Genomic DNA, 17,795 nt, shown 5'->3' with positions numbered 1-17,795 from the left:
CTCCACGTCAGCATTTTTATTTGGTTATTTATTTATTTCTTTTCAACACAGGGTGATCTCACCAGTCCTTTGGTAGCGCCGACCCAGGAGAGATGAGAGGGGGGAGGAAAAACGCGGGCGGCAGGAGGGACCGATCGATCCATCGACTTGCTTGATGTGAGCACGGGCCGCGATGTTTTGCAGCTTTCTGATCGCCCCGGGAAGATGACATAGAGTCAGTGAGGGCCCCTCCACCACCTGTGCATGTTCACGCCCCTTGTACCCTTGGTGCTGGGGTGAGCTCTCCATCCACGGCTCGCCCCCAGACTGGGATGCCCACTGCTTCTCCACTGGGGAATCTGAACCAGGGACCAGCTGCAGTTGTGCAAGACACTGAGCAGACACTTGGCATGAATGGGGCAAGAGGCGCATCGGCATCGCGCAAGTTGTGTGTCCCTATAGGGGTGACATCTGAGGAGATGCTGAAATGACCCCCAGTGCCCACCTGGTGGGCTCACCCCAGACCCAGAGAACAGGGAGACTTACACCTACCAATGCAGAGCTATCACAACCTACAATAGGACCCAGGAGGTCCTCAAGAAGGTCCAGCTCCACCAAGGCATGGGCCTGTTCTATGCCTCAGTTTCCCCTCCCGCTCGGTGCCCATCCTGCTTGAATAAATGTAAATTGCAGCTCACCCAGGAGCCTACACAGATCAAACCTTCCCTCTGGGAAAATCAGTGTGTGTATTTAAGTGCATTTGCTCTCATCCCAAAGCAAACAGAGAGAGCTGGAAATCTGGGCTGTGCAGTAACTGGTTGGCTGTCTCCCTCTTCTGGCCTGTTTAGAAAGCTGAGCTCAGGGGAAGGGAAAAAAAAAAATTCAGTTTGTGTGCTTTTTTCTAGCTAAGGAAAACCACAGTACCAGTGGCCAAAGAGGTCTGGATTCAGCCCAGTCACAATCAGAGATGGACGAGGGCTCAGGACCCTGCTACGACTCAGGACCCTGCTTAAATCTTGACCCCAAACTATGGAATAACATTGCTTTGGGGGACTATTGTCAGGATTAAACTTGGGGCTGCCCTTGTTAGCCTCAAAACTTAGTGTGTGGCACTTCAAACACAAATAATATTAATTGTTTCCTGCTGTCTGCAATATGCAGGCAGAGGCAGTGGAGATGCCCTTGCTCATTTGAATCAGGCTGCTAGATTCGGGGCACGGTCCTGGGCACTGCAGCAAATCCTGGCAGCAGCAGAGCCGCAGGGCTCTTGAGCACTGACAGTCTGCAGGATCAAACCCTGTGGGGATGTCCTCCTTAGCAAAACCAACCTGGCCTAGATGGACCAAGAGCAAAACTGCCATTGTTTTATAAGAGCACTTAAACCCTCTGAAATCAAAGCACTGCTCCCCACAAAAGCTTGTGCTGTCCTAAAGAGCCAGAAAAGGGCTTTCTGCTTCATTCTGCATCTGCATCCTGAGCTGCATCAGAAGAAGCATGGCCAGCAGGTCAAGGGAGGGGATTTTGCCCCTCTACTCTACTCTTGTGAGATCCCATCTGCAGTACTGCATCCAGCTCTGGAGCTCCCAACATAAGAAGGATGTGGAGCTGTTGGAGAGGGTCCAGAGGAGGCCATGAAGATGATCAGAGGGCTGGAGCACCTCTCCTGTGAGGACAGGCTGAGAGAGTTGGGGCTGTTCAGCATGGAGAAGAGAAGGCTCCAGGGAGACCTAAAGGGGGCCTACAGGAAAGATGGGGAGAAACTCTTTAGTAGGGCCTGTTGTGACAGGACGAGGGGTTTTAAAATAGAGGGAGATAGATTCAGATTAGATATTAGGAAAAATTTTTTACCATGAGGGTGGTGGAACACTGGCACAAGTTGCCCAGAGAGGTGGTTGATGCTCCATCCCTGGAAACATTCAAGGCCATGTTGGACAGGGCTCTGAGCAACCTGATCTGGTTGGAGACGTCCCTGGTCCTTGCAGGGGGGCTGGACTAGATGGCCTTTAAAGGTCCCTTCCAACCCAGACCATACTATGATTCTATGATTCAACACTCCTTGCAAGTTCAGAGTATACAGTGCAGGGTTTTAGGGTGCAAAAGCCTCTGAGCGTAGCATTTCTGCCAGGCCAGCAGCTCAGCCCTGCTCTCTGGTGGCTCCCACCTGAAAGGCCAAGCCCATCCAGCAGCAATGCCTTCCCGCAGCAGCACAAGATGCACACCGTGCCAGGCCTCTTCCCCCATGGGCTGGACAGGGTCTGTGCTCCTCTTTCTTTATTAGCTTAGCTCACGATACAGCTCAAAAGGCAGCTGTGCACAAGAAGATGGAGATCATGGAAGGTTTTATGGCTCTCTGCATGAGTGGGGCAGGGATCCATCACTGGAGGGGGCCTGTGGGCTCTGTAAAGAGACTGCAGCCCACCGCCCTTCTTTTAAAAGCCCCTCCAAATCCTTCACATCGTAGTAAGCATCCTGTTGCTCTGCACAGATTGCTCACAACCCCCCCAACAGCCTTCCCTATAAATCCTGGGCTCATCCCTTGCTGTTCTGAGGAGCATTTAACCACCTTCCCCACACTGGCTTCACCCTGTAAAGTTTTAAACACAGAGATGATGCCCCCATTCTTCACTCTGTAACGCGCAATAAAGAAAACAGAAGGGGCAAAACTTGTCCCCTCCTCACCAGCTTTGCTGCTGCGGCTCTGGTCCCCCATCCCTGAGCCCAGAGCTGCTCAGCGTGTAAATGTCTGTAAATCTTTGGTAGCATCCCCAACAGCCTCCCATCTCCTGCTCTCTCTGAGAGGCTGGAGTAATTACAGTGCAGCAGTGCCAGCACGCAGCATTTCTGCTGATGAATGCACTCAATCTAAGCACAGTTTTATGTATCATTAATTCCTTTAGCATTCAAAAAAATAACTTTTTTTGATGGCAGATAATACTGTAATCACTCACAATTGCCAATACAATTATCTTCATTCAGCTGTGTAAAACAACTACAGGAGTAATTTTAACCACTTAAATTTTCTTTATCTCTCTTTTTTTTCCTCCTTGTTTTTTAATGCTCACAAGAAATGCAAAGCTGTTTGGACTTAGGTTGCTGTAACACAGGCTCTACTAGAAATGAGTCCTCACACCCGTGTTTGTATATCGAGGAGGCTTTCAGAGCCTGATCCCCATGCTCGCAAGGTGCATTGTTTGCTCAAGGTGTCTTCAGCAATCCTAAGGATCTCTCAAAGGGCCCTCTCCATCCTGGGGACACCACCGCTGTGACCTCTTCAACTTTTCCTTTCTCTGCACCAGGCTACCATGCAATAGCTACCTTTTTGCACAAGTAGCAAAAACAGCTTCTGCAAGTGCAAGTTGCACGTACAAGTCCTGGTCCTCTGCCAGCTGAGCTCCTCCTCTGCTCTGCTGGTGGAGAAATTACATGAGCACTCTCTAATCTGCTGCAGAGCAGAGTCCTCAAAGCTGGCACAAACTGCATGTTCAGTGTGCTTACGATAACCCAGATAGTCCAGCCTGAAGCAAATTAGGGAGCAACCAGCCCTCCCATGGGCAGAGCTCCAGAGCACAATCAGCGAGAAGAACAAGCATCTTCTGCAGTCAGAGGTGACTACAAAGGGAACAACAAAGGTGTCACCAAGAGAACAACTTGGCTGAAACACGCAATTTTCTTTCAGGGACAAAATAAATTACTCCCATGTGACACCACCTCTTGCCTGAGCTGCTGGGCAACCTCATCCAGAGTCTCTACATGGTCCTTAGCTTGGACAAATGTTCTCCTTATCAGCTCCTTCATGGTCCAGGTGAGCAGCAGGAGGGCTGCTGTGGAGCTGCACACCAGGACGGAGACAGAGCAGGGGTTAAACTCTTCATCTTTTTGCAGATCATGGTGTTGAATCCCACTCAAGAGCCAGGAACCTGCACGGAGAGGAGAAATGAAGCAAGAGGGACCACTTGCTGCTGTACATGAAGCTTGGATCTTCTGGCAGAGGGCCAGCCCTGGGAAGGCGGTGACCGGCAGCTGGTAGCAGGAGGAGGTTGTTCATCTCTGGGAAACAGTCTAAAAGCAGTAGGGTGAAATGGAAGAACAGACGTGTACAAATTCCCAGGTGAACTGCAAAAAAAAATTCTTATTGCCTCTTCTGAAATAAGGGGAAGTAAATGAAATCAGCTGAGGGCGGCAAACGGGAGACATCGCTTTCCTGTAGCATGTGGTTAAACTGTGGATCTGCAGGACGCTGTGAGTGCCAGAAAAATCTGTATGAGTACAGAGCTATTAGTCACCAAAACCTAATCTTTGGCTTGAGAAGCCACAGCTCTCCGAATGCCAGCAGCCAGCGTCAAGGAAAACATTGCTGTGTGTTTGCCACGCTCTTGGCATCTCCTCTGGTGTCAGAAGAACAGGGGCTAGCTGGTTCTTCAGCCTGAGCCAGTCTGGCTGACCTCATGCCACGTGTCACAGCTGGAAGATGACGCCTTTCTGCCTCTCCTTTGGTAACCACAGGGTTACAGCATCTCTGGGGTGTGGTGGTTCCCACCCAGTCACAGCTCTGTGGACACACAGAGGAGTGTGGGCAAAGAGGAAGAAAACCTTCAGAGATCCAGCTGATCCTTTGCCCTCCCTTGGCCGCAGGCTCCAGCCCTGCCAGGCAGTGCAGGAAGTGCAGGGGCAGGATCCATCCTTGTTTCCAGCACTCCAAGATTCAAGCCCCCTTTGCTGCTGTGTACCGTGTGATAGTTTAGCCTGAATTACCACACAGTTTCTCGCTCACCCTCCCTCTCCCCAGTGAGATGGGGGAAAGAATTGGGAAGGAAGGAGAACTCGTGGGTTGAGATGAAGACGGTTTACTAAAATAACAAGGAAAAACTACAATAATAACAGAATATAAGGATATTAAAATATACAAAGTGAACAATGTATGTTTTCTCACCACCCGATGTCCCAATGACCGATACAGCCCGTCCCGAGCAGCGACCACGGAAACAAAACCGAGTGGCAAGCAAAGGAGCAAAAGGGAGCCAGCAAGGTAGAGGGAACGATGCCAGCAAACCAGGGAGAAAGATGGATGCCAGGAAGGCAGATACCCTCCCTGGCCAGCCCCCACTTATATACTGAGCGTGATGTTTATGGCATGGAATACTCTCTTTGGCCTGTTTGGGTCAGTTATTCTGTCTTTCTCCCAGCTTCCTGCATCTGCAAATTAGTGAGACCTGGAAAGTAGGATGGTGTCCTTGGTCTCATTAACAACAACTCGTATCATCAGGGTGTTTATCAACATTCTTCACACATGAAATCCAAAACACACTAGCTACTGAGAGGAAAATTAACTCCATCCCTACCAAAACCAGGACATATGGGCAGCTCTATGGAGCAGAAAATCCACTTGCTCATCTGGCAAGGACAGGACAGTGTCCCAAAGGGACATCAGGGCATCACTCGCTCCACAAGTCAGCAGCTGGCCTCCTACCCCAACCCATGGAGAGCAAGGCCAGACCAATCTTACCTCTCTTAGGGGGTCTCAGGCACATCCTCCTGGACAGTGTGTCCCCAGTCACCTCCTGCCAATGCTGGAGACCCCATCCTTTTCCCGGTCCCTTCTCTGCCAACAGCTGAGTCACAGCAGACACCTGCTGCATTTTGGGGTTTTCTATGAGATGGGTTAACCTCCTGGAGCTGGCCAGCCCCAGCAGAGATCCAAGCATTGCCACTGTCCTACCTGATGCCTCAACGCCATTTATTCACCCCCCTCACTTGCCCAGGAGAGGGGAGATGGAGAGGTCTCCGTCAGCAGCTCCTGACGTCAGCAGCGCAGGTGCCCTGGGCATGAAGCTCGTATTTTGTTTTCTTCCCTTTGACAAGCTGAACTGCAGAAGCTGAAAACTGTTCCTGCATGAGAGATTTTAAGCAGGGTTTAAACCAGAGAGAAGAAGGCTGGAGAAGTAATTTTCACTTCTAGCAGAACTAGTTTTTAACTTCTGTTTCTCCAAAGTTCATGGCTTTTCTTGTTCTCCTGTTAAAAGACTTCAGGTGCACCTGGTTTTACTGCCCGCAAGGTAACAACCCTGTTCTGGCCTTGTGCTGCCATGGGGTGAGACCAGTGCAGCTGAGGAGAGCGTGAAGCCTCCAGCGTGAGAAAGAAGGAAGGGGGAGATAGGGAATCACAGCATCTGCTCTCACCAACCTCGAGCTGGTCCCATCCTCCCAGAGGGGAGGGGGTAAGAAAAAAAAAGAAGAAAAAGAAAAAAAAGACAGGAGGAAGAAAAAAGAAGAAAAAAACTCCCACAAAACAGTGCAGGAAAAGGGTGTCCTTGCATGTAATTTCCATGGCCCGGATAAACAGGGACCTGCTCATCCTCAAATATAGAGCAAGAAGCTGTAAGTAAGCACAAGTTCAGTGAGGGGTCAACATTTCGAGGCTTCAACACCCTTCAGCAAAGGCAGCCCAGGACACCGCGTCCCTCCAGGAGGGAACCAGGCTCTGCCGCAAGCCACTTGGATGCTGCTGGAGCAGCCGTGATGGCTGGAAGGCTGAAGTAAAGCCAGCGGCCTGAGCGGTAACGCCAGGAAAATCAGGTTTAGGGGCACATAACTCCCCATCGTGTTTTCTAGCTCAGCATCTGCCAGGGGTGGCTGAGGCACAGCTCATCCTGCTGAGAGACAGGGGGTGGGAGAGAACAATCCCAAATCCTTCTGACAGGTTTTCCACAATCTTACGAGCAGCATCTAAACGGGATAGCTTGAAATACTTGCTCATGAACTTTTGCATGCTGTGAACATTTTTTAAGAACAGACACCATGCAGGGCTGGTGAAAAAGTATTCCAGCCTTTCCCTCAAAAACTGCGTGCCAGGCCCCGGCCAGCGCTCCAGATGCCAGATTTCCAGTGTCGGGAGCTGCAGCACTTCGCAAAGCGCTAGCACACCCCTGCTCTGCCAGCGCTGAACTGGAGGCAGCTGGGGACGCGGCTGGGGCATTTTTTTGTTTCTTTTTCCCACGCAGCTGCTCGGCTTGGGGAAATGCAAAGAAGCCGGGTATTTTTGGGACTCCCCCCTCTCCCTTTGCATCTTTGATGCTCCTAGCCACGATTATCCCCCGAGCGGCTGAAAAATTACGGGGAGATCAAAGCCTCGCTTGAGCAACGGCAAAATAAATCAATCTCATCAGCGAGGCGCCACCCAGCACGGGGAGGGGTGAGTTTTCGTCCAGGAGCTTTTCCTGCTCGCAGATCTCCTCCTCCTCCTCCTCCTCCTCCCTCACCCGTCGGGCAGCGAACCGGTTAAATCCCTTTCCAGTGAGCCCAACCCTCTGCCCCTCTCCCGGCGAATCTTGCCGGGGGTTTGGCCTCCCCTTGCTCCGCACCGCCCCGTCGGCTCGGCGCGGGTGCCCCGGGGAGGGAGGCGCGGGGTGGCCGGTGCGGCCATGCGGGTGCCGCCGCCCGCCCTGCTGTGCGGTTCGGCCGGCGGCCTCCTGCTGCTGCTGCTGCTATGGCGGCGGCGGCGGGGGCTGTGGGGGAAGGTGGAGGGGGCTCGGCAGAGGCAGGAGCGGAGCCTGGTGCAGATGGAGATGGCTGCGCAGCGGTTCCGGGAGCAGGTGGGTGCCACCGACCGGCCCCTTCCCTTTCGCGCAGCCCCGGGGGCAGAGCCGGCTCCTAATAGTGAAGATTTAGTTGATTTTTTTTTTTTAATTATTTTTTCCCCCTTTTTTAAATCGGTGTGCCCCGCCCCGCCCAGCGATCCCCCTCTGTAAGCCGAGATGGGGAGAAAACGCTCCTCAAAGCAGCGAGGGGATAACTGGCATCGCCGGCAAACAGCATGGAGCAGGGAGGAGAGGAAAATCCCAGCCCCTCGACCAAAACCTTCCCTGCCCCTTCTGCCATGGTGGGAGGCTGGGGCTGGCTGCTGGGCTGGCGGCGGGGAGAGGCAAGAGGCAGGGCCTTATCTGTGGGGCCAAAGTGCGGCTGAAGGGGTGCGAAGGCAGCGGTGCCCAGAAATCAGCCTTGACTGTGCCGTTGACCGCACCGTCCCATCAAACCCGTGGTTGGAGTGGACTCGCTCAGGTTCAGAGTCTGGCTTGGGGGATGAGGTTTGATGAAGTGGCTTTTTTTTTTTTTTTTTAGTGGTTATTTAAAAGGCGATGAAGAAATCTCTGCTCACTCAAAAATAACCTGTCTGCTGTCAAGCAAAGGTCTACCTGGTTTGTGTGCTTCCCTGGAGGATTCCTTGGTGGTGCCAGGAGAAAGGCTTGGCACCAGGCCTGGTTTCCTTTCTTGCTGGAGCAATGACTACAACCGCACCACCAATTCCCACGGCAGCTCAGCAGAGAACATTGCACCAGGCGGTTCCTCTGGTCCCACTCCTGTCTGAACAAGGCTGTGCCAAAGGCTGCCTCTTAAACAGCAGGTGCTTAGTGAGACTGGTCTGGCCAGGAGGACAAGGTTTTAGAAAGCCTGGGTTTTACTGGCCCTGCCTGTTTTACCCCATGCCCACTGGTATCAACGTTGGCACAGGATTGCGGTCTTGATGCCAATACTGCATTTGGCCACCAAGTGGCAGATGTTTTTAGGATGAGTTACAGTGGGCACCAAGGGGAGCAAAGGAGCCCACCGGCTGAGACTGAGGTGTGTCATTGCCTGTTCAACCTTTCCCTTAGCATCCTTCTGTGAACGTGGTCTCCATCCTCACTCTGCCTTTGCCGGAGCTCTCCAGGAAACTCCGAGATGGCTCCCTCTCTCCAGAGCACGTCTTCTACGCCTACGTGGGCAAGGTGAGGACTGAGGGTGGCGGGGCAGCATCTCGCCCACGGTGGGGCTGGCTGTCTTGGGAGAAGCCTGGCACAAGGTTCAAACCTGGTCAAAATGCTGCTGAGCTGTCACTGCTTGCTGGTTAGTGCAGGCCCTGCCACGTGTTTCTGTGAGCGAAGGGAGAGCTTGAAGCCAGGCTGCTGTGGCTCTTGGCTTGTTTGGGAGCAAAGGGGAGCAGCAAGCTCAGCATCTGGAGAGCCCGTACCTTCCTAGGGGAGCCATACCTTCTGAGGGGCAGGTTTAGCTATGGGGAAGTTGGAGAGTGCTGCTGTTTTCTCCTCTCCATCTCTAAATGGGCTGGTAGACCTCAAAGACTCAGTGTCTGCTTTCATTCCCTGCTTTTGCCATAATGCCCTGGTCACCTTCTGGGTTCCCACTTTGGCGTTATCATTTTATGCCACCCCAGAAGCTCAATCAAGAGAATAGCCTTTGGTGTTCTGCTGGGCTGAGTGCCTCTCCCCATCACGTATCAGCTGATGCTATGGTCCTCCTGTGCCCAGACAACATTTTGGACTTCGGCGTAAAAAATGTCTTGGAAAGGAACAGAAAGGGCTGCCTTGATACCGACTGCCCAGATGGGGAGGTGGAAAATGGGGAAGAGGCAGGTGTCCTTTGTCAAACAGAAGGCTGTTGTGCAATGCTGTGGGATATGTCTCACCTGTGGGCTTTGTCTGCTTTCCCCAAGGCCCTCCAAATCGCCACAGAAACCAACTGCATCACAGAGTATCTGCAGGAAAGCGAGACCCAGCTCCGGAAAGTGAAGCTGACGGGGAAGCCTGGTTTGCTCTATGGGGTGCCAGTCAGCATCAAAGACTCCATCGACTGCCAGGTACTGCCAGCACGATACCACGCTGAGATATCCTGAGATCCCTGTGGTTTGAAGTTTGGTGGTGGGGTTGGGTTTGACCTCAGCATCTGGTTGGACTTTGTCTCAGCTGATGTGGGATGGCCTGCCCTGGCAGGTGATGGGGTTTGCTGCCTGTCTGCCACATGAGATAGATATAAAATTTGGGGGCAGGGGGAATTGCAATCCTCCATCTGGAAACCTTGCTGTCCTGTGTTCCCAGGGCCATGATTCCACGTTAGGGTTTATAAAAAACCTCAATAAACCTGCGGCAGAGGACAGCGTGGTGGTGCAGGTGCTCAAGAGACAGGGGGCAATTCCGTTTGTCAAAACCAACGTTCCTCAGTCCCTCATCAGGTAGGTGAGCGCTCCCTTCCCTCGATGCGGCAGCAGTCCTCCCTCCCTCATCAAGGTGGGGGTTTCTATCAAGTTTAATTCTCATTTCCCACTTCTTCAATAACAACACCTGTTCCCCATCCATAGTGTCTTTAAGTTTTACTTTAAAAAGTAAACACTTCTACACTCAGGATGAAAATTAATTCTAGTTCCACATGAAATAAAGAAACAAAAGAGGAGGAGAAGAGGAGAGAAATCACTGCCTTTCTTTCCTGTGCTCGGTGTTTTTAAATTTTTTTTTTTTTTTTTTTTTTTTAATTAGCCCCTTTGAGGTGGTCTTGCTAACTATGCAATGCAAACACACGTTTATGACGGGGAAGCTAGTTAAGCTAACGACCTTAAATTATCCTGCCACCAAACCTCCTGCTGTATCTGGCAAGATCACTCCCGATGTCATTGATACAGGGAGAGGTCAGACGAGCTCTGCTAGACAGCTACTCTGCTAGCCTCCCTGTGTCCTGCCAAGCGAACTCTGGTTCAAGTCCAGCCCGGTGGAGGACTGCTGCCAGCCGTATGAAATGCCTTCCTTAAGGCAACACGGCAATGACTGACTGTGTTTAAAAAAAGGCCACACAAAGAGGTTGCCCCAGGGATTATCAGATTTTGCACCAGTTCCTGGGGGAATCCAGTGTTCCAATATCACTGCAGCTGGCATTCGGCCTGTTCCCAAGCAAGGGCTCAGCAATGCTCCCTGCCCCAGGGTGGAGGGGCCTGAACCTGGTCCAGGTGGGCTGCTTTGGATATCCTCTGGCCCTTGGGACCACCTGAACAGAGAGCCTTTCCAGGAGGTTTGATGTATCTGTGCTGCCAGACGATCTGTCTGGGGAAGGCTTGACGATGCTGAAATTAGCTGGCAGAATGCAGATCCTGGGAGCGCCATGAAAAGGCTGGTGGTCTTCATGGGAGCTTCAGGAAGCTCCCTCAGACTAAGTGATGTCAGTGAAACTTTCTGAAGGTCTTTTTGTAGTGACCAGCGTCCACATCAGCAGATATCAACATTCCTCTCATTTGCAATCTCTCTCTCTCTCTAGCTATGACTGCAAGAACTTAATCTTTGGTCAGACGTTCAACCCTCTGCTCTACACCAGAAGCCCTGGAGGCTCCTCTGGTGGAGAAGGGGCACTTGTAGGAGGAGGTGGGTCCATCCTGGGCTTTGGGACGGATGTAGGAGGGAGCCTGCGTTTCCCCGCTGCCTTTTGTGGGATCTGTGCACTCAAACCCACTGGGAACAGGCTCAGGTACTGCGAGTAATGCAGTGATGTCTCTGGGTGAGACCCGCCCTGCTGATCGCTGTGTTGGGATGCTCCTGTGGGCAAGGGGAAACCTGGGAGGAACTGGGAAGGGCTTATTTCTCCCTCCTGCCCAGACGTTTTCTGGGGCCTGTATGGAGGGAAGCATTGGTTCCCCTAGAAAGGAGACAGAGAAACCTCTCCATCTGTATGCTAAGGGGGTGGTTGTTCTTGACGGACATAAATCATCCTGGCCTAGGCTGGGTCTCTCTTGGGCTTCCCCTTGGCTCTTCCTTCTGCCAACCTCTGCATTTGCAAAGGGAGGGCGGTGTTTTCATTACTGCTTGCTACTGCTTAAAGTGAAAACTACTCAGCTGCTTTATTTCATGTGTCTCTCTTCTTTGCAGTAAAAAAGGAATCATTTCTGGAGTCGTTGGGCAGAAGGCAGGTAGGAATTGATGGTTGTCCCCCAGGGAGGACAGTAGGGCAGGACCCTCAGCTGGTTATGGGGGACCTTCTCCAACATGTTCAGAGAGGGAAGCAGGTTCCCTTTCAGGGACTTTTTCAGAAAGCCACCCCCATACCGTGATTCCTGAGAAACTGGAATGTGCGTGAGCCAAGAGGAGCATTTTGTGTAACACACAAACCTCAACACATCCTGTAACCCCCAGGTTGCCACACTGTCTACCACTGCTTCACGGGAGGTGGGATTTGCAGTCAAAAGGGGTGTCTTCTGTTGTCATTGTGTTGTGATTGACAAAGCTTTTTGTTTAATTTTATAAATAATGAAATGGAGATGTCAGGGCACTTATTGATGGGTAACAACTCTGAGTCCATAACCATGGGCCTGTTGGTGGAAAGGCACCTGGAGGCATCCCCAGCCCAATTCTCAAAGAGAAACTGTTACCAACACTAGGTTAACTCAAAATGATGCCAAGAGGTCCTGCTTTTTCAGGTCATGCCCTTGAAAAACCCCCAACCATGAATGCTCTCTTCTGGACTCTTCCAGTGGCTGCAGCAGTGGGACCGATGGCAAAAGACGTGGAGAGCCTGGCGCTGGGCATGCGGGCGCTCCTGTGCGAGGACATGTTCAACCTGGACAGCACGGTGCCCCCCCTGCCCTTCAATGAAGAGGTAAAGCACCTCAAAGAGGGCAAAGGTCTCTGAGAAGAGCTGCCATTGCTTAGGTTGAAAATGCCAGTGGCTCATGGGAGCCTTCCAGGGCCCATTCCAACCCGCCCATGGGTGCGCACGTGGGCGAGAGAAATCCTGCCTACCAGGCTCGCCCTGCAGCGCGGGTGTACTCTTGGCTCCTGGTGCCACTGACAGCCTTCTAGCTGGCGCTCTCCCTTGCTCCGCAGGTGTATTCCAGCACGCAACCCCTCCGCATAGGCTACTATGAAACCGATTTCTTCACCATGCCGAGCCCCGCCATGAGACGTGCCGTTCGGGAGACAAAGCAGCTGCTGGAGGACGCTGGCCACACGGTAGGACATTGCACGAACCCAATGGTCATGCTGCATCTGTTCTTCCTACTATTTCTTTGGGACCTGTGTGTGAACATCAAGCAAATTTGGCAGGCAAAGAGGGTCTGGAGTCCATTCAGCTTCCCACAGCTTTGATGAAAGTAGATAGCTGCTTCTGGAAAAGAGAAATTTTTTATATTGCAACTTGATTTCTCCTCTCGGCAGGATCTCAGTGCTCTTTAGGTGCTGGTTAACACAAAAGGAAGCCCACTCCGATCCGTAACGCATGCTGGGGTGTAGCTGCACTGCTGTATGACTTGTCTGTAGTATGGGTGTGTTTACTCACACCTTGGCAGAGATCCACATGACACCTAGGTGCTGTGCAATCCAGGTCCTGAGGCAGTGCCCACGGGGAGCTTACAGTCCTGGTGGTGCATGATTACTGCCAGCTCAGCGTGTGTCCTGAGCCTGATGGACCACCTCTCTTCAGTGGCTGTGACCAGCTGTTGTCCCAGTACTTGTTTAGTCTATTCTCAAGTCAGTTTTACCTCTTCTGAATCATATCCTTTAGCAGGCAGTTCCACAGATCTACTGCGTGTTGCGTGGAAAGCCACCTCCTGGTTTTGTATCTGGAGGCAAGAACCTAAAGAGAAAATAAAAGGGCAGTTGCAGATGGCAAATCTTTTATAGCCAAGCAGTCTCATATTGACCCAGGCCCATTTCTGGGGTCTTGGGTTTCTGGGGTGCTGAGCAGAGGTTGTCTCCTTCCTATTCTCTGCCATTTCAGCAAGTCTCCTGTGCGTGAGGCATGGTCATGGCTGCACGACTCCACCTTAACTTTGCACAAGGATTAGGAGTGAGGCAGGAAGCACAGACTCATGCTCTCTGTCACCCATTGCCAGTTTTGGAGGGACCTTTGTGCCCTGGGGCTGCTTGGACATCAAGGGGCCTAGGCCATCCTCTATCTTTTGACTCTTCAGTTGTTGCTCAAAGGGAAAAGTGCTTTTTTGGGGAAGGATGAATGGGATGGGGAGGACCTGGTGGCGTCAGATGCTAGAGGCTTTCCTGAGGGCTTGCCGGGAAAACCTCAGCCCAGCTTGGCCTGTTGCAAGCCCTCCATGGCTTCTCCCATGCAGCTTGCTTGCGCTTGTGCCACTGACTCCTCTTCTGTTGTCTGTCCAGCTGGTGCCCTTCGAACTCACAAATGTGGACTATGTGATCTTTAACTTCTGCATGAGGGGATTATTTGCAGATGGGGGCGCCTCCTTTCTCAAGAAATTGTAAGTATAATCTGGAACGGTTTGGTGCGATCAGTGCCTTTCAATGAAAGTCCTCCGTAGGGTCTGGCCAGCATCCAGATACAGGTAGCAGATCTACTGGGTGTAGGCAGTGGCTGATACGCACTGGGATTTACTGGGGAGCTTACCACCAAGCGACTTGGCCGAACCTTGGGTGTCTTTGGGATTGCTACCAGCCTTGACAAATTAAAGGAAACTGGGTGCTGATATCCTGTAAATACTGTGAGAGCCAGAGGAATGGAGCAAACCTCTTTTTGTCACTTAAATACGGTGGTCAGAGGGGCTGGCCTTCTGAAAGCTGATCTACTGTGATTGCTTCCTAAAACACCCTTTTCTCTTTCAGCAAGGGGGAGCTGGAGAAGAACAGCACGGGGTTGTTGCTGTGGTTGGCAAAGTCACCAGACTGGCTAAAAACTCTCCTTTCCTGGATGGCCAAACCCTTCGTAAGGCACATTTCTTTCTAGCATAGATGGAGTTAAGCAATAGGTGGTGAACAACTTGTCTCCCATGGCAGTAAGGCTTTATCATGGGGAAGTCTCTAGGCATTGCTTCCTGGCCGTGCTTAGACACATCTCCGAACTGGAGTGATGCTATTTCTGTTCCTTTTCTCCCCTTTTGGGCAAAATCGACGAGTCCTGCCTGAGCATGAGTCAACAGCTTGTATTTGTGATGGAGCTGTCTCTGAGGACAGGGTTGAGATTAATGTAACTTTTTTTTTTGCTTTTTTACTTTCTCCTTTTCAGGTGCCTCGATTTTCAGAGATCGCAAGAAGTATGAGAACAAAGTGAGTAAATCTAAGCCTGAGCAGATACGTGAAGATTTGGGTTTCTCTTTTGGAGAGCAGCAGTGTTTGCTATGTTAGGGATTCTGCCCCAGCTGCACGCATCTCAGAAGATACTAGGCAGAAAATACGAGGGTGGGAGCAAACTGAGAGCAGTTCATGTCAACACTGTAACCCTGCAGGGTTTGGCGAACTGTGCTAGTGCTGAGGGTGGGAATGAGGGCAGGGGCTGACAGCCTCTTGCTTAGGAACTGGATGCAGCCTGGGGGAATTAAATACAGTGTCAGCTTCAGCACCAGTTAATGCATCCATCGTGCCATGAGGCAGGGACCCTGTAAGACAGAAGGAGGGTAAATGCTCGGTGCTGTTCCTTGCTGCGATGTCAGCGTTGGGCGGTTAGCGGCGAGAAAGGACTCGGATCCCCTAGCAGAGAGGGTGTGTTTTGTGCTGTGCCTCCAAGGCAGTACGTCTGTCTCCACGTCAAAGGATCAGTCCGTCTCCTCCAGCCTGGTCTGTGAGAAATGACATGCCTGGGCTTGCACCTCCTCAGCACAGCGGCAGTAACTGGGCTGGACACTTGTCAGGCCAAAGCAGCACTGGAACCATCTGCCTTTAGTCTTCAGCCCTCTGTCATGGGCAGAAGCAGAAATAAGACCCCCAGCCCTTCAGAGGAAAGCCAGAACTTTGCCAGAGTCCTCCCTTCCCTTGGCTGCAGCTCCAGGAGCAGACCCAACATGTGCCCATCTGCTTTTTGATGCTTTTCCTTGCTCCTAAAGCTGCTGTTTGCAGCACCTCTTGATGATTTGCATTGGTTTTGCTCCCTTTTTCAGCACAGTGGATGAAGTCTGGATTCTTCATCATGAAATTGAGGTAAAGTATTGCACTTTTGGGTTAGATAAGTTTAGTTTTATTTCTCTTTGGGAAGATGCATATTCGGTACCCACCAAGGTTAGGAAATGATTGAGTCACTGGTGATGTGGGGTAGGAACATACGTCGCTCCTGAACAGATCTCACTTGGATGGATGAGTTCTCAGCACATTTCAAGATTAGGACCACACATAGACACACTCACGATCACAAATCAGACCTGAGTTTTTCACTCTTGCATATCATGGCCTGGTTTTCAGTTGCAGCAGACTTGCCTTTATTTCTGTTCTGGTTTCCTCAAGACCCATGCCCATGTCGCAGCTTGCCATGTGCCCCTGCACTCAAATCTTTCCCCACCTCCAGTTTTAGCAGGGGGAAGGTGCTTTGTACACTGGGAAGGCTGTTGGCCAAGCAGCAAAGGGTTGCTGGGTTTTAGAAGGATCAGGCTTGATGTAGCTCACCCGCAACTGATGGATGCTCCTGAGGAAGGGCCGAGAGCCCAGCTGGGCACCAAGGGAAAGCCTCAGCCAGCAGCTGTGGGACAGCACCTCCACCCCACTGACCACCAGTGCGTTTCCTCCTCAGGAGTTTTGCCACCAGTTCATCGCCCAGTGGAAAAAGCTGAATCTGGACGTCATGCTCTGTCCTATGCTGGGCCCGGCTCTCAGCATCGGCTACCCTGGGAAGCTCTCAGGTAGGACTGCTGATGGGAGACCTTTGCCTCCAGCGTGCCCCTGCTGCGGCAGTCCACTGATATCAATGGGAAGCATTCCTCCTCCTCCTCTCATCCCCAAGGCTCTGGCCAGGGGTGGAAAGAGCTCTGTTCTTGGGGCAACTGCAGCTCCAGCCCTTGGTTTACACGCAGGAAACCCCCCTGGTGTCTGCGGGAGCCAAGGGCCAGGTTTCCATCCCACAGCCCTTGAGTTCCCAGTGCAAGTGCCCTGTTAACTGGAAGGTCATGGAGGGGGGCGAAGGCTTTCCCTGCAGCAGGCTGGCACTGCAAGCTCCCCCTCTCCCTCAGTGGCAGTCAGCTACACCATGCTCTACAATGCCTTGGACTTCCCCGCCGGCGTGGTCCCTGTCACAATGGTGACGGATGAAGATGAGGAGGAGCTGAAGGGCTACCAGGGGTACTTTCGGGATTGGTGGGACCGGACCCTGGCAAAGGTGAGTGGCATCAGGTCTCCCAGGGGTGTGAGCATCCCCACCCCTTCCCACTGAACGTCCCCCTGCCTTCTCTCACTCTCTTTGTGCCACAGGCTTTTCGCGGCAGCGTGGGGCTGCCCGTGGCTGTGCAGTGCGTGGCCTTGCCGTGGCAGGAGGAGCTGTGCCTCCGGTTGATGAAGGAGGTGGAGACCCTCAGCCGTGAGAAAAACAAGTTCTTCTGAGTCCCACGCAGTACCCAGAGCAGGATCTCAGCTAACATCAGCACAGGTCATCCTTTGGTCTGACTCGCCCACGGGACTCTTGTTCCCCTCCGCGAGGATGCGGTGATGGCTGGGCTGGCTGCTGGCTTTGGGGCGTAAGGAGAAAGTGATTCAAGCTCGGCAGTGGTGGAGCGCTTCCAATCATTGTCCTAATACAGTAGTTTTTGTTATTGGAAAGTCTGTTATTTCAGGTCTGTGTTTGTGGATGGGATTAGGGTGGATTTTATAATAACCCTCTCCACACCCCCCAGGGAAGTACAAGAACATGATCTTTCTCTGGCAAATGGGGAAATGGAGGCACAGGGACTGGTTTTGGTCCAAGACGTTCAGACTCCTAGTTGGAGTGCTCTAGGAAAAGGGATTTCCCCCCACATTCTCAGCTCCCTGAGGATGAAATTTGGTGTTTTCCCTGCCACAAACCAGCAATCCAAGGTCAAAGCTGAGCCTGCCCGCAGGCTCTGGCAAGCAGGGAGGGAGCTGGACCACTTCCCCCAGTACAGGGCTGCCGGCACCCTTCACATCACGGAGAAGGATTTTGGAGTGGTCATTAACCCCCATCTCCTTCAGACATCCACTCCTGCTTTCCCCAGAGCAGGGGTATGAACTCCTTCCGCTCACGCCATTGCACGGCTAAAATAGCGTGCCAGGGTCAGACGGACAGCCTGCCCTCCACACCCTCTTCTCCCATTTGGCGGAGGGAGCCATGCT

At 52.2% G+C, this 17,795-nt stretch overlaps 1 protein-coding gene across 1 annotated transcript; it reads left to right on the top strand.

Moving 5' to 3' along the window:
* The first annotated feature begins 7,363 nt into the window (after nucleotides 1-7,363).
* On the top strand, nucleotides 7,364-17,264 carry LOC104479668 (fatty-acid amide hydrolase 1). Its single transcript, XM_086753948.1, has 15 exons — nucleotides 7,364-7,568; nucleotides 8,628-8,741; nucleotides 9,464-9,607; nucleotides 9,846-9,979; nucleotides 11,050-11,256; nucleotides 11,655-11,695; nucleotides 12,257-12,381; nucleotides 12,609-12,734; nucleotides 13,896-13,993; nucleotides 14,355-14,454; nucleotides 14,755-14,795; nucleotides 15,623-15,662; nucleotides 16,246-16,354; nucleotides 16,682-16,827; nucleotides 16,920-17,264. The coding sequence occupies exons 1-15, from the start codon at nucleotides 7,398-7,400 to the stop codon at nucleotides 17,046-17,048; spliced, it is 1,725 nt and encodes a 574-aa protein (XP_086610074.1). The 5' UTR covers nucleotides 7,364-7,397; the 3' UTR covers nucleotides 17,049-17,264.
* The last annotated feature ends 531 nt before the right edge of the window (nucleotides 17,265-17,795 follow it).

Source organism: Chlamydotis macqueenii, chromosome 8 (genome assembly GCF_036417535.1).
Source record: "Chlamydotis macqueenii isolate bChlMac1 chromosome 8, bChlMac1.mat, whole genome shotgun sequence".
Classification (NCBI taxonomy): Eukaryota; Metazoa; Chordata; class Aves; order Otidiformes; family Otididae; genus Chlamydotis; species Chlamydotis macqueenii.
Note: the sequence above shows the minus strand (reverse complement) of the source record. Positions and strands in the feature narration are given on the sequence as shown.

Excerpts from the sequence above, each read along its gene's own strand:
- LOC104479668 (XM_086753948.1), top strand. The coding sequence starts at position 7,398 with ATGCGGGTGCCGCCGCCCGCCCTGCTGTGCGGTTCGGCCGGCGGCCTC. Across the intron at positions 11,257-11,654 it reads CCCACTGGGAACAGGCTCAG|TAAAAAAGGAATCATTTCTG; the intron begins GTACTGCGAGTA and ends TCTTCTTTGCAG. Across the intron at positions 14,455-14,754 it reads CCTGGATGGCCAAACCCTTC|GTGCCTCGATTTTCAGAGAT; the intron begins GTAAGGCACATT and ends TCTCCTTTTCAG.